The following is a 16,580-nucleotide window of genomic DNA, read 5'->3' as shown; positions in this document are numbered from 1 at the left end:
TTCATTAACAAAAAAAAGCAACAGACGGGAGTTTTCGGGTGGGTTGGTCTGGTCCGTGCAGCTTTTTCCCCTCAGGAGCGCTTTCCCGCCGCCACCGCCGGGGCCGCGCTCCGCCACTTCCGCTTCCTGCCGGAACGTCTCCCACAACCCCAGCCCTCGGCGCCGGGGACTGAGGGCTGTCGCTGCCCTTCCGTGCGGCTCGGCTCGGCTTCTGCAGTACCTCGGTCCGCAGGGAGCAGAGGAGGCGGAGGAGCAGACCCTCAGCCGCGGGGCGGGACGAGCCGATGGCGGATAAGGTGCAGGGTAAGAGCGGTGCGGCGGATCCCAACCCGCCTTTCCACTGCCCTCGCCTCCCGCCGCGGGCCCGTGGGGCGGCGGTGCTGAGGCCACGTCTGTCTTCTTTCGCGCCGCCGCAGGCGCCTGGAGCGAGGATGTAGTGGATCATTTTCTGAGGTCGCAGAGCATCAGAGCGAGAGATGGGGCGGCCATCAGATGGTTTCACGCCGCGAACAGCAAGGACCGAGCCGGGGAGGCGGCGAGAAGTAAGTGTCAGCGGCTGCTAGCTTGCCCTGTCCTGCCCACCTGAGGCGTTAACCTCGAGCGCTGGCGGAATGCGGGGGGCCGTCAGGTCATGCCGTCAGGCGCTTCCAGTTGTCTTTTAGGCGAGACTCACGGTGCCTGCCCATCCCTCGCCAGGCCAGTATCACTAAGGACGCAGGAGAAAGTTTGAATACAGTGGCAGTAGATACCATTTCATCAGAGAAACGCTAGTTGCAGAGACAAAGCCAACTTCCAGGCCTACTCTCTGGTCAGACCTTCAGATCAACAGAGCTCTTAATCCCCTACCAGCAGACCAGAGCTGCAGTTAAGAAGTCATCTGGTTTCACACAAACTAAGCATATCTGGAGTGTTGTTCGGTTTGTATGTTTGCTTAGGTAGTAGTTTAGGGGAAAGGGAGCTGAGGGTCCTGGTGGGCAGCAGGTTGAGCATGAGCAAGCAGTGTGTCCTCGTGGCCAAGAAGGCCAATGGCATCCTAGGTCGAGAGAGATTCTCTGCCCTCGTGAGATCACATCTGGAATGTTGTGTCCAGTTCTGGGCCTCTCAGTTCAAGAAGGACAGGGAGCTGCTGGAGAGGGTTCAACACAGGGCCACAAAGATGATGAAGGGAATGGAGCATCTCCCTTCTGATGAAATGCTGAGAGAGCTGGGGCTCTTTAACTTGGAGGAGACTGAGGGGTGACCTCATTAATGTTTACAAACATGTGAAGAGTGGGTGTCAGGAGGATGAAGCCAGGCTCTTCTCAGTGATATCCAGTGACAGGAGAAGGAACATAGGAGGCTCCAAAGAAACATAAGGAGAAACTTCTTCCCTCTTCAGGTAAGGGAGCACTGGAACAGGCTGCCCAGATGGGTTGTGGAGTCTCCTCTGGAGACATTCAAACCCACCTGGATGAGTTCCTGTGTGACCTACTCTAGGTGGTCCTGCTCTGGCAGGGCATTTGGACTAGATGATCTTTCGAGGTACCTTCCAACCCTTAAGATTCTGTGACAGGGGAACACAAAATCATCTGCTGTAGGCAAAATTAGTTGTCTCTGATATGGTCATCCTAAGATTGGAATGCAGCTCCCTAATGCACCAGCCTGGGCACCACTGGTTAAGTTGCCCCATTAAACGGCCTGATTAAAAGCCCATCCATCCTCTCTCCATGAGATTCGGTAGCAGTCCTGTTAAAAGGGCAGCAGGCAGTAGAACAAAAACCTCTTGGCAAAAAACCTCAACTCTCAAGCTGGCTTTATGCCTAGGGCCTGCCCATTGAGGGGCAGCTGCAGTGCTGTGAGAGTACACGCTTGTGACAGCTTTATCAGGGCTGTACTACAAAGCTTTGTCCCATCTTCCTGAAACAGTTACAGATTCTCAGGTGGTTTTAACCTTATATGAGTGGATCTTCCTCTAGGTGTTTATAGGATGGTTTGAAATTGTATGTTGCAACACACTGGGTAGTATTTCTTGTACTCCACAGGAGAGTTTTATTTATTGCTTTTCCCCCTTGTTTTGCTCAAAATGATTGAAGTGTTTCAAGTTATTTGTGATCTATTTCAGTGAACTTTAATTTCTGTTATCATTGAGTGAACGTGTAGTTTTTTTAATGTACTTTTGTAAGTAATTTGCTTTCTATTGACTGCATAATTACCATATTTTTTGTTATTATTTCTGTTTAAGTAACTGTATGCATTGACTTATCTGCAATGCTGGTAGCACTGCTCAGACTCTCTGGTGCTTATCATTACAGAAAGCTGTTTTCAAGACCTTGAGCCATTCCTAAAATTTCTACTCATGTGTCTTGTGTTTCAGCTACTATATTCCTGGCAGATGTATCTGGCTGGCTGGCTAACTTTTAAAAAAAGTTTTGTCTGAGGTGGGTTGGTCAGTTTTGAGAACGAGACAAGGGGAGTACACAGTACCTGTCAATGTTGAAGTCTTCCGGTCACTTTTTCTCTAAAAGGATCTGTGTGGAACCATGTTTAAAGAGGAAAAGATTTGAAAAAGAGCAAGAGCAGATCTGCACTTTGGATATCCATTTTGCTGTTCCCCTGAAAAAACCCCATGATTATTTGGCCAAATTTGTCAACTATACACAATTTTCTTGTGCTTATGGGTTTCTAAAGAACTTTATGACTAAAGTACCCAAATAAATGCACTTCTGTTGCTTCACAGACAAGACATTCATACTGGGTGGCCATTGCGGAGTCAGTGCGCACAGTTCAATGTAGAAAAACTTGCCCTGTAATTATTACTGTGAAGCAGACACTAGAACTATTTGATTGGCTTCTGTCAGAGTGTTCATTTTTTAAATCAACAGGTGATGTTCACATGATAGAAGCAGATGTTCTTCTTCGTGGTGGCAAGGGAGGAAATGAAGACCCTATCATGGCTCATCCACCTGAAACAGACAGTGACAACACATTGCAGGAATGGCTAGAAGAGATTGTCGGCACAAATAAAGGCATCAAGCTAGATTTTAAAAGGTATTTCAAGACAAAAAGATTTTTTTGTACTGTTTGCATTCTTGCTAATTAACAATTTTACAGGTAGTGCTGTCTTTTGGTGACAGTAGACCAAACATTTTCTTACTGTGCAATTTGGTGTAATGCATTCATTTCTGAACAGAAGATGAGGAAACATAATCAGTATTAATAAGTACATTACAAAAAAAAAAGTTTCTAAAGTGTTTTAACTGTAAATAATTATTTCATATTCAGTGCAGCAGTTACTGAGTTGGCTATTGAGCAAAGTTTTCCCATTAGGAAAACTGAAATGATAGTGCCTATCTGGAAGACTGCTGTGAGTTTTCTGCCAGTGCAAAAAAATTGGGAAAGACAGCCTTCTCTGACTGGGAAGTCAGAGGGTGTCACCAAGCATGCAAATAGGGCTGTCTGGCTTGGCAGCACATAGGTCTTTCTAGCCTAGCTGTCAGGGGAGTGAAAGTGTTGGGGGGGGGGGGGGGGGGGGGGGGGGAGCGCTGGGTAGTTGTAAATGCGGTTTGTTCCTGTTGTACCTGTGTAATCCAGTCACAGATTTCATGTGAAAATCCATGAAAATACAAAATATGTGAGCAGGCTAAATCCTTTTATTATTACAGAAGCTTTAAATATCTGCCTGGACAGAGGAAGGAAAGGACAAGAGAAGCAGGCTTCTCTTTAAATAAATATAAAAATGAACCCATTTGTTTGGGTTTATTTACTGGGTGTTTTTGTTGGATGGGGTTTTTTAAATTGTAGTTACTCTTTGACTTGTACCTCATATTCATGCACAAGGAATTTCCAGCCAAGTGCAGTGACTTAACATTTTTTAAAATTATGTTGTATTGTGAAGTTTAACTGAATAAAAGCATTAAAAAACTACCAGCAGACAGTGCAGATACAGTCAAATCGTTGTCCTGGTGTGCGACGAGCCATTTTTACATTTTAAACATGCGTGCTCAGCAGGTAGGGATCTTCACCTGGAGGTGGATATGATTGTATTCACAGGTGTGGTTTTCACATTATAATGAGATAACTTAAGTTCACATGTTAAAGAAAGTTGAGTAACTTGTTAAAGAAAGTTGACTAACATCTAGATTAAACAATTTTTCCCAAACAAGACAGTCGTTTCCTTTGTAACTCTTGTTTGTGGCTCAGAGAGGTTAAAGATTAGCAATTCATTTCGATTACACAGTGTAGTGACTCAGCAGCATCTCTCTGATCATTGACCCTCCATCCTTCCTTGGGCTGACTGCTTTCAGCACCTGCTGTTTTTCAGAAATGCAGTTTTCATTAATCATCTTGGTACTCTTTATCTTAAGATAGACAATGTCAGTGTAACCCTAAACATTCCGTCATCAAAATGACCAATAACACAATTTGATGTTCTTTTGGATACCATTCCTGAATTTATTACAACAGTGGTTAAAAAAGAAGTATTTTTCAACTTGATTGACCATATTATCACATTTCCTGATGGCTTTATCTACAGAAATGAATGTATTTTGCAAAAGAACTTCAGAATCCCACTTGAAAAGTGCCAGAGATATTCAACATTGAGTCGGCAATATGCATTTTTCAAATGCAATTAGAAATTAGTGCTGTGTGGGTTTGATTTTCTTTATTTATTTCAAGAGGTGCTGTTCTGTGCGTTTTTTCTCTTTACATTATCTTGTACTTTGCAGTAAAAAGGAAGACATGCCACTGGCTTTGACAATCCCTCTTATATGGAAAACAAGAACTGTTGTGGCCTCAGACAATGTGAGAAATACTTAAGCCAATAATGTTAACTCAAGCTGTGACTGGTTTTTTTTCTCTAAGAAGACTTGAGCTAATACTGAAAGCATTGACTTTCTGACACTATGCAGTTTTCTCAACAATACAAAAGTTAAAATGTACAAAATAACTTTTCTCAGGAAACAACCCAGGCATCTCAAGGATGGTTTTTGGCTTTAGAGCTAACCTCATGAAACAGCTGTCTTCCATTTCCATTTTTGGCTGTAAATCCTAGCACAGTTCATTTGACCTCATCATAAACCAGGTTTGGAAATAGCTTGGTACAGAACCATCCCTACAAAACAATGAGAGGAGTTGTTTACCGCTTTAGGTCCCTGAACTCATGCGCTGCTGATGAGCGTCAGCACTTGTTGAAAGAGGCTAGAGATAAAATGTCCTTCAAATTGGGAACTGGGAAGAGATGGTAGCAGTTAACCATCATCTCTGTTGTTCAAACAGGCCCCTGTGGAGCATGTGGCCTGTGGTTTACATCTGCATAAGCTGGAGCAGTTGTGAATCTCTTCATAGTGCCTTCTCTTCCCCTTCCTTTTTCCAATGCTCCTGTGACAACCGAGAGGAACCAATTTAGGATATGGAACAGGGAATCTAACCTTGCAGAATAAAATGAAGAAGTTTCTGTTGGCCTAGCTGTGTATCAGGTCACTGTAAGATTTCGAGGGAAAGCCAGAAGGTGCCTTATTGAGAGCATATCATCACTTGCAGGAGAAAACACAAGTCGTTGATATTAGTAAGGAAATCACACAGCGAGGAAATCTGACCATAATGACTTAAAATTTGTCAGTATTATATAGAGTGTTAATTAATGTGCTGTGAGAGAAAAAAAACAAACGTATTTTCTTGACATATCTTCTTTTTTACCCTGTAACTCCACATTTATTTTCCTTCTGCAATACTAATGTTTTAAAGTTTTGGTGGGACAGAGAAAGGGTGTTATTTGCTTTGTAGTTACACATTTTCTTTTGATTTGAGAGACCAGTGAGAATATGTGACTTAAGATTTTTTTTTTTTAAATGCTTGAAAGTAGTGCCACATTGGTCACTTGAGTGACTACATCTCACAGTTAATTAAAGATTTAGCTGTAGGATTAACATGTGATGGACAGGCTTCTTCATGCTGCCACTAATATGCCATGCTTTCAAGCATGGGGAACAACCACTACAAAATTGTTAGAGCCTGCAGTGGCTCTAAGGTGTTAGATGAGCTGTGAGATAAGAGCAGATCATATTGTGCAGCAGGGAAACAAGAGGTGTAGGCTGCTTTGCACCATCAGTAATAGTCAATTCCCAGTATAAAGGGTCCTCAGCATTTGCTCTCACAGAGATAGTTTCACAAATGTATGCATCTACATGTGTACTGTACATTTCTCATCTTCAGTCAGAGTAAGGTACCTCATCTCTGCCATGTGGTGTTGGTGCAGTCTCGAAGCTGTACAGCCTTCCTTGGAGCTTCTTGAAAACGTGAAGCATCGTTTGAAGCGGCCTGTTTGGATCAATGCAGACATCCTGCCGGGACCTAATGGAAACAGTACTGTAGTGGATGCAGAGGGGTTCATCAGCACCGTCACTTCCTTTTTCCCAAGTGTCACTTTATCACTGGGATGGACAACTGGCTGGCACCCTGACAAACACAATAAAGGTAAAGACAGAAAATTTAATCCTTACACTGCATAGTCCATTTTCTTAAAATTAATTTCATAATTGATTCGGTGTAAGTTATATGCCACCTGGTCACTTTGAAAGTAATAGTGAATGTAAGGAGTCTTATTTTTTGGTTAGTGTACATTTTGTAGTGTTTTAAAGTGATTACTTCAGTGTTTTGCAGTAGAAATGTTTAAAACCTGGTATTTTTATCATTAAACAATATTTTATTCTTCAGCTCATTTGCGCATACTGAAGAAGTGAAGGGACAAATTGCTTATACCCTGTTCCAGGTAGTCTTCTCCCTTAGTCCTTGGAAGGTTGGCTTGATAATGGGAATTGTGTCATGTTTCCTGGAAAAAAGTCAGTTAGCTGGAAATTCAAAACCCTGTCAGTGTGCTTTTGCATTGTATATCTAAACCCAAATTTTAAGTCAACATTATTGCTAACATTTCATTTCTATTGAATAGTTAAATTTTTGCAACAGATTTTCCGATTTACCGATGTTAGTAGCTTTTAAAAATCTCCCATGTTGAAACTCTAATTGAAGTTTCTTATTGTTAGTGTCTAACTTGAATTTAGATCTTGATAGTGTAACCATTGTCTTAGGATCCTCTTCATAAGCTTCCTCTACGTAATTCTCACAGCTGCTTTGTTAGGTTGTTTTACTCAAGTCCACCTATGTTTGTGTGCACTAGCCTAGTCCTCACCAGTATTCCTTGTGACTAGAGAAGCAAAATTATACACCTTTCCAAATTGTTAATTGATCATTAGCAAGATTTAATATTGTGTTATGTAGATTTTCTTGTATGTTATACAGTAAATTTATTAAAGTATATATAATGCTTTCTCTATTATCAGTGCTGTGATAGTTGCTGGAAATAATGTATTGGAAGTACCCTACTGAACACCTTTTTTAATAAATGCCCCTTTGTCTCCATTCTAAATTTCAGTTTATGGTGGTACTAATCAAGGGTATACTGCTAAGACATGAGAAAAATGGCTTATTTGAGTGATTTCAGCCAGAAATTGCTGTTTGTCTTAACAAAATCTGCATTTTAAAGATTTTGTGCTTTGTTTTCAATCACAACGTTGCATATGAGTACTTGAGGAAAAAAAAAAAAATGTTGTACCTAAAGTTAAGATTTCCTAAGCCTGTAGAAATAAGATAATTTTGAATACCATTTTAACTAGCTGGAGTGCTTGTAAAAAATCTCAGCAGCGTGTGCTCAAAGTGTTTTGTATTGCTTGTTTTTAGCTTTTTTAAAGTTTTACAGGCTTTGTTTCTCCAATTTATCTTCTGTTGTATTCATTCAGGATTTTTTTTCTAAATTTTTCAAACTGTTTCAGCTTTCTAAAGGTCACTGCCAAGTTAAAAGTAGTCACTGTTGAAATATCAATGGCAACACTGGTTTTTAGAGAGAGCAAAGATAAAATTTCATGGACATTAGAAAATGACACATTCTGTAGCCATATATAAAATAACTCTGCAGTTAACAGAATAAATATTTCCAAAATAGGTTTATTTTTCCATCTTAGTATTGCTTTTTCTCCTCTGGGACAATGATATGTTTTATTTACAAGGATTTATCAATTTCATTTTATAATAATGTCATCTTCACAAACCCTTGTGTGCTCTGGTATAGTCCTGCAACCTAACCATTCCAGAATTTGTTGTATCTTTCTAGAGATTGTGTTTGTGAAGAATTCTTTTTAATCCTATGGCTTTTATTGTAGGTTATGATTGGATGATGGTGAAAGAAATGGCACAGATATGCAACACGCTTTCGCAGCCAGTAACTTTCCCTGTAAGAGCAGCATTAGTATGGCAGTCAATGCCTGAGCTGTGCTGGTTAGTGCAGCAGTCAGATAGGTAAGTTCAAGGACCCTTGTTTTTAGCTGTCTATACTGCAAAGGCACATAACTGTTTATATTAAATATAGCAGAGATATCTGTACATACTGAATCCCACTTATGTTGAAAATAGTTTTTTCTTCATACTCTTCCTTTCAGTTCTTTAATTCCTTCAGTTCTTACATTGTGTTGTCATACAGAGATGATCACTATTCCTTTCTGTAAAATAATAAAATTCCAAAAAGCCTGTTTTAAAATTACTTATTACAGGTAATGAATCTTGTGTAGGTTTGTAATCCACTGTCAGTGTAAACACTTCATAAGACTAACCTAGTTAAATAGACCAAATAGTTGGACGTTGTGATTTGTAATTAATTAAACTTAGATACTGAGATTTTTTTAGATACTTTTTATTTGATTCAGTACTTACATATTCTGTGATAATATGGTGTAAAAATATTAAAGGAGTATTTTAGGTTGAAAGTTAATGATTGTGCTATGAAGCTGGCTTTGCTTAAGTACTTGAAATATATTCAGTGGTTTCCGAACACTGACTTAATATTTCCATCTAAGAAAGCCCATAAGAATTTCATAGAAAAAATTATTTACATGTAGTAGAATAAGAATAAAACCTGCTTTGTACATACTTTTACTCATCTTTTTTGCCTGCTCTGCCTACCTACAGTTTAATAGTTTAAGCACTAGCCAAGGTCAAAACTCAAGACAGAAAAAATAAGACAGTGACTTGTATGGAAACTTTCAAAGTAATTAAAAACAGCATGGTAGGAAAGATAAAGTGCTTTTTTTCTCATTTTTTGTGGTGAATCAAGAGAGAAATTAGAATTAAACATTTGAAACTGGGAAATTAATTTGAAAATATTGTTAAGAATGTGTCTTGTGAATTATACTATTCTAAAATACATCCTCATTGGATACAAGCATTATTCTCACTGAAGGACTAGGATTTTCTCTTCTACCTCAGCTTAAAAATCCTGATTAGAAGACAGAAATTCCTGAGACAGTTTTGCTGAAATACATCTAAATTCCAATTTACATGTATTTTACATTAATACAGTTTTAATAAACAAAGAGAGAAATTGAAGTTGTTGACATTGTGTCAGGCAATATAATAAATAATTTTGAGTGATACCTTGAAGTTCTTCAGAGTTTTTTTTAAAACATAAAATGTATGTGCAATTAGTGAAAAATAGCATGTGAGATAAAATCAGAAGATTAATCAGATGGCATCAGCACACATCACTTAGGTGACAAAAAGGAGTATGAAAATCACTTAGAACTGAGGTTGCCTTGTATTTTTCTGTTATAATGCTCTGTATCTTTTTATTACTTTATCAAACTTTAAATGCTCAGCCTGGTAAATTTCCTTGTTGTGTATCTGCCAAAGATTTTTTTTGTTTTTTCCTTGCTGGATTTGGCAGAACAGATCCCACAAGGACCAAGCTGCAGATAAATTGTTTTGGGTGATTTAGGATTTTCCATCGTAAACATTTTGCAGTCCTCCTTGGGAAGTTCAAGCAAATTTAGCTTAAAGAGCAAGAACTTGAAGTTCTGCTGGAGCCAAATTGTGTAACTTACCTCCATAATGAGAAAAAAAAAATGTGTCAAAAGAACAAACCTCTGCAAATGTCTGTAGCCATTGTTGTGCATGCCCTATGTGCAGACTAGGATGTGTTTGATCATGCCTGTTGCTGGGGTAGCATTTTGATCCAGAAATTGCCTTTCCAAGTACCTTGAAGTCACTGTGGTGATGAGAAGATTGGAGAGACTCTCAGTGCTGTTGGTTGTAGCAGAAATGCAGCATAGAGAGTGATGACTTACCTGGATGTAGCATTGTGAGGAGAGAAGGGACATAGAAAACTGCTAATTCTGATAGTTCATAAATTGTGTTTGCTTAAGTTCAAAATGTAAAGGAGGTTAAGGTTTTGGTGTTCAATTGCACTCCTAAAATTAAGATACCATAGTCTTAAATATTTCTAGGAGCTTATTAGTGCACCGTCTTTCTGTCTTACATGTTTCATCTTAAGATAATAACGTATTTTTTTCTCTTCCTCTTTTTTTTTCCCCTCTTTTTTGGATATAGATACAGCCTCACCATTTGGACAGGAAAGGAAGATGCCTATTCTGTGGAAGATTTGCTTTACCTCCGGAAAAACATTGATAAAAGCAGAGTTTATTATGACATCTTAGAGCCACAAAATTCTGAGTTCAAAAAAGCCATAGGAATAGAATATTAAATATAAAGCAGGCAATCTCTGACATCATAGTACTTAGCCTCTTTAAACATGAAGTTTTCTTGTTTGTGGAAGTACATTTTCTTTCCCAAAAGAATTGTGTAGAACGCAGCTGTGGTTAATGGAGGAGTTTTTGAATAACACTTTATTGAAAGGTTTCTCAAGTAGAAATTTAGTGCCTTCTTTAATACATCAGAATTGTTACTTACTCATCATATGCATCTTCCCTCTTTCACCTGATGGCATATAGTAAAGCCTACTCATGTCACCTTAGTATAGCAGTACTTCTTCCCTGCAAGCATACAATTGGGCAAATAGCTTCCACTCATAGTTGCAGACCAAGATAGTTTACTGTTAACTGCTTTTGTGCAAGACAAAGTCTATGGGACACTCAAATCTCTACCAAAGCCCGGTTTTACTTTTTGTGGGGGAAGACAAGAGTCGGGACTGTATTAAGCACAGAACTATGTAGTTCCCAAAGAGGTTATTTTGTAGCTAATCTTGGTACACTTCATTTTTAGTGCCATTGTGATCGGTATTATTCTCACTGCTAGTCAATAGAGAGTTGTGTTTGCCAGATCTGAAGAGTTGGATCTGTGAAAGAATGGTTATTTCTACTGAATTACAGCTAATCGGGTTGTCTGCAATGTGGCAATTGTGCATTGCACACCATGGCTTGCCTGCATGTAGTCTGATGATCAGCAACATAGTCCTTGTATTGTGAGAAGGCTGAATTGGGCTGCAAGAGATGCTGGTGCAAACAGAACCCCAAAATGAAGAATTGTCCTGTCTTGTACATAGAGCACAAATAATGATTACAGTGAGGTACACATCAGAGGCAGCATCAAAGGAGCTATAGTGTTTTATAAGAGAGAAGTGCTGGTGTTTCTTTCAAGGGTTTGAAACTAAAGTATAATAGAAATTACAGAAAGTATTCTGCTGTAGTCTTTCTGAAAGGCAGAGGCTCTAAGGATGAAATAGCTATACAATGATTAGTGCTTACAGCAAAAAATCTGTTTCTGTGATAGCACAGTTTTTTCGACCTCTTGTTTGTGCATCTTTTTAACTCACCGAATACAATTTCACAAGTTTACAAAAGTGGAGCTTCCCTTTGAGAACAAATGAAGTCATTGCGATCACCTGCAGGAAGAGTCTGACATTTCATTTTAAGCACTTCTTCCTTGTTTAACTTCTTCATCCCTTAAAATTAATACAGGTACTGAAATCTGCCGGTTGAGATGTGTACAAGCTGTATGTTGTTGTCTTCTGCCAAATATTACAAAGTGGGATTTTTTTTTCGCAATGTCAAGAGAAGATTCTGATTTCTCAGTGAAGGCTGAGTCTATCAAGAGCCATTACGCTGTCATCTTCTTACCCTCCTTTTCCCATTCTCACATTCTTCCGACAGGAGTTGTGTTGACTTTGATGTTTAACCTAACAGTGGCTGGACAGGCTGTTAGTACTAAGGAGTTAATTACAGCAATTTCTGATTCCTGCATAGCATTGTTGCAACTGTGATAGAAGAGTTAGTTGGACTTATTAATCTGAAGTCTTGAAATACTTCATACTGTCATTAAAATTCAAGATTCTTGGTTGTTGCCTACACCTTTTGACCAGGTTTATTTAATAATTCTTGAGGGGTAGAGATTTCATCATTTTTATATTAGGATACAATACATTTGAATAAAATTAGGAAGTCTTTTTCCAAATAAAGAAAAAAAAATCTAGTTGTACTTGGAATAGTTAAACAATAGCTTATCTAATTTATGCAGTTGGTGCGAATGGTGGTAACCAGCAAAAGGTCAAGTTCAGCAGTGTGGTTCCTTTTAGTAAACTGGAAGAAAATTGTTTAGTTTATGATGACATGATCTGTTTTGAACAGATTTAGCCTCTTGAGTTCTTTGTTATGTCTCTCTCTTTGATCTTTGTTTGTATGCTTTGCTGTACCATGGGAGGAGGAGAGATTAACTATTTCCTAACAGGTCATGAGAATGGAAAGTATTGCAAATACCTAAAGACCTGGATCATTTTGACTGAAACGTGTTCAGGAGCTGTTGCAGGAACCTTATCACAGAGTTTCATTTTATGGATAATCACCCATTCACCTGACTCTCCTTCAGGGAGAGCAGCATTTACAAGTGACCAGAGCTTATAGACATTGATTGAGTCTACAGTACATACAATAAATGAGTAGAAAATGGTGTAGTTCTGAGTTGTTGGTTTTTTTCTGGAATATACCATTGAAACAGAAGAACTTGGGAACGTCAGCCAGCTTTTGGAATTAAATGCAATATAGCTGCAGTAGCCATAATGGGGCAGGAAGGTGTCTAAGTAACAAAAATTGCTTTTGAAGGATATAAAGAAATTTGCTTGAGGACATGTTGCTGTAGTCGTGTCCAGTTATAGAATGAAGGGCACCATTAAAGAGCATAAGTGGTTTTTCTTTATTGATGATTTTACTAATTCCAGACTTAATCTAGATCTCTTTTCAAGATAGTGCTAGTCATTCAGAAGCAGCAATACTTTCTACCCATACATTTATGTCTTACAGATTTAAAGTTGATTTTTTTTCATGATATTTTTGTTCCACAGTTCTGTTCCACAGTTTATATAAACATTTAGGTCTGGCATGGACTCCTTGGTGTTGTGTCAGCAGCTTGCTGCAGGCAGTTAACATTTATTGAGTTAAGAGATTTTGTCTTTCAGTTAGTTAGACCTTTCTGCATCCACACTGGCAAATTGTTCTGTTATTTAGAAACCCTTTTCTCACTTACCGGTTCCCACTTGAAGTATTATAATTTGTTAAAACTGGTTAAATTATTAAGTGAAAACTATCAGCAGTTACCGGGAGTCCTTCTAACGGTGCAGACATCATGGAAGAAGTGTTACTGAGTAATATATGTGCAGATGAATAAACATGGAAAGAAGTATATGAATTACCAAGAAAGTAAAGGTAACCAGACATGTAAAACTAGATTAAACAAAGTGTTAGAAGTGAATGTAATGTTGCATTTTTGGAGGGACAAAAGGGTTGAACTATATGGTGAATTTGATTCTGTATACATTATCCAATATATCTGAATTTCTATATGTTTTTTTTTTTTTTTCCCATGGATCTCTGGTACTTCCATGTAAGGTCTTTATGTGGTTTGTATCAGTCTGATCTGACTCGCGTAGCAGTAAAGTTGTGTGAATTTTTCTCAGTTTTCATACCAGTCTTTATACAAATGTTCTCATTTGGAAGTATGACAATGTAGCTGTGGGGCTGGCAGTAAGGTAAGGTAAAGTGAGATAAAAGACAGTTATTTACTCTGTTGGAAACAGGGATCTGTGGCAGATCTGCATTACTCTAGCTATTCCTGTCGGGTTTTTTTTTTTCTTTAGCTTCTGTCAGGGAGTCTACTTCTTGTGCTGAAAACTTTGTCCAGGTTCCATAAACTCTGCCACCTCTTTGTGGAATTGTTTTCAACATCATGTCTGTTGATCTCTTTCAGACAGATTTTTAGACTTAATTATCCTTATTACAAGAAAAATCTGATTGCCTTTAGTAGAATTAGGTCTTGTTCTGGAGTCCTGTGTCCAGTTCTGGTCTCCCCAGCTCAAGAGGGACAGGGAACTTCTGGAGAGAGTCCAGTGCAGGGCCACCAAGATGATCAGGTGACTGGAAGGTCTTTCATGTGAGGAAAGACTGCGGGAACTGGGGCTGTTTAGTCTAGACAAGAGGAAACTGAGGAGGGATCTTATTAATATTTACAAATATCTTAAATGGTGGATGTCAGGAGGTTGAGGCAGCCATTCTTTCTGTTGTATCCAGTGACAGGACAAGAAGAAGGAAACTGGAACACAAAAAGTTCCATTTAAACATAAAGAAAAGCTTACTTACTGTTCAGTCAATAAATGGAGCCGTGGCACAGGCTGTCCAGGAAGGGTGTGAGTCTCCATCTCTGGGGGTTTCTAAAACCCGCCTTGATGCATTCCAGTGTGATCTGATCTGGGTGGACCTGCTTTGGCAGGGAAGTTGGACTAGATGATATTTAGAGGTCTCTCTAGCCCCCACGATTCTGCCTGATAGCTGGTGCAGTCCTTTTTTTCTGATTTAGTGTGATACAGTGCTGATAACACGCGAATTCAGGCTTATCCTAGGTGAAGGACTCTAGTTTCCCGTGTTCTGCTGGCACACAGGTGCACAAGAAGCTGGGAGGGAGTATGGCCAGGACAGCTGATGCAGACCCTGTACTATTCTCTGATTCTGTGTGATTGTTCAAGACGTCCAGGTGAGTTAATTGATCAGTAAAACATTTCAAATGTAGTATAGTTCAAACTTTGCATTATTTGCAAATTTGATGGAACTTACAAACTACATAACATGTTACAGAGAGAACTGACATCATTAGTCCTGCACAAGTACTCAGTAATATCCTGCACTATCATGTAACTGATGAAAGCACAACAGTTTTTTTCTGAGGTTGATATTGTTTAAGTGTGGTGTGGAATTAAGGAAATGCCTCCAAAGACATGTTTTTCAGAATTCTCTACATCTTCACCTTCAGCGTTCATTTGAAGAATTACTCGGTTTTGGCCTACTCTGACTGAAAAGACCCCGTCTTCAATTAAAACCTTCAAATTAGAGCCTTTTATGTTTTATTTATCAGCCAGCTGTCTGTGCTCAGGCCATTCGCTAATGTTACTACAGGCTTCTTTTTGCACTGTCTATTAAACTGTCTGTTAAACCCTATTCTGTGTCTGAGTCTAAGCACTGTAAAGCTTTCACGTGTGATTTTTCTCATGTTGTGTTTGCATACTGAAGGATCTGATTCCAGCACCTGGCACATGCTGTCTTTGTGCCACGGCCCCAGGAAGCAGTATTTGAACATTCTGAGTCAGCTTGTGTAGGATCAGGTTTGCATAAACGTCCACACCTGCAGCTCACTGTCATGAATTTGTTACTGGTCATTATGAAGTTAGAGCTGCGAAGTTACACAGGAAGTCTTTAACTCATGTAATAACTTGGTGATGAAATGGCCCTGTTCTTGAAGAAAAAAGAAGTTACAGTGTTGAGGAATTAAAAATATTTAGGCTGGTTTTGTTTTGTAAAAGTTAGGGAGAGCCTGTTAGAGTAGTGTGAATTGCATCCTTTGTTATAGCCAAGAGTCAGGGGAGCTTTTCCATAGGTTTCAGTGTTCTGAAATTTTTTTTTACTTGATTTGAAACTTCTTTCCATTTCAGATAATTATCTTTAATGAGGGTAAAACCACAAATACAAGAAAAGGTACTAGGAAGTGTTCGGGCAATTTTTTCAAGGAATATTTTCCCCATAAGCTTTATGTCAATGAGGAATGTTTTTCTATCACAAAACTTCCATTTATTGATATTTTAATCAAAAACCAGATGTTCAATTATTTTTCAGTATTTTTTAATTTATTTTTCAGGTTTGTTTGGTTTTATGGTAGTAGTATCCTAGTTGCCTATGATTGCCTGGTGCCTAGGCTTGTCTTCTGTGCGCCTGCACCTATTTACTGACAGTTTTACCAAGATGGGTTATAGTACCCATCCAGTACTAACATGTATGGAGAAGTAGAGGCTGCTAGATAACATCCCAGCCAGGGTGTTGTGTGGGTCTGTAGTTCTTTGCATCTCTTCTAGGGTGTTGCTGGGTGAGTTTTGTTGCATGCTTCTGCATTCTAGCAACAATTGCTTCTGTTACACCTTTATGGCAAATCATTTAATTATTGTGTCATTATCCTTTTATCAGTGTGGTTTGAGAAAATGCCTCATGCTGCAGTTACTCTGACTTGCAGTGAGGCACTGAGGTCTGTGTTGCCTTACACTGGAGTAGTAACTTCTGGGAGACTGGAGGAGCTAAGGAGTTAATGTCTTGGACTGCCCCAGCAGAGGTTATGCATTAAAACCTATCACAAAGAAGCATTATTTTTTATTGTGCTTCCAGTAAAATTCAAAATGTTGTACTCTTATCATGAACATTTACATTTTGGGGGCAATTGTGTGTTGTCTTTTAATA

General features: G+C 39.0%; 1 protein-coding gene across 6 annotated transcripts in view; it reads left to right on the top strand.

The window, feature by feature from the left end:
* Positions 1-147: 147 nt before the first annotated feature.
* The window catches only part of FAM151B (family with sequence similarity 151 member B), a 64,109-nt gene continuing 47,676 nt past the window's right edge, over positions 148-16,580 (top strand). For 4 of the 6 annotated variants that reach the window (XR_009820817.1, XR_009820814.1, XR_009820815.1 and 1 more), the window contains exons 1-6: positions 148-303; positions 417-542; positions 2,862-3,027; positions 6,236-6,453; positions 8,193-8,328; positions 10,411-14,835. Coding sequence is in view for 2 of the 6 variants with exons in the window: in XM_062017548.1 (XP_061873532.1) it covers positions 285-303; positions 417-542; positions 2,862-3,027; positions 6,236-6,453; positions 8,193-8,328; positions 10,411-10,564 (819 nt within the window). In the remaining 4 variants the exon portion in view is untranslated. Of the gene's footprint in view, positions 304-416; positions 543-1,303; positions 1,379-2,861; positions 3,028-6,235; positions 6,454-8,192; positions 8,329-10,410; positions 15,297-16,580 lie in introns of those variants that run through there. The other 2 variants (XM_062017548.1, XM_062017550.1) reach the window with 2 other exon arrangements.

This window comes from Colius striatus, chromosome Z, assembly GCF_028858725.1.
Source record: "Colius striatus isolate bColStr4 chromosome Z, bColStr4.1.hap1, whole genome shotgun sequence".
NCBI lineage: Eukaryota > Metazoa > Chordata > Aves > Coliiformes > Coliidae > Colius > Colius striatus.
The sequence above is the reverse complement of the archived record's forward strand: the minus strand, read 5'-3'. Positions and strand labels throughout refer to the sequence as shown.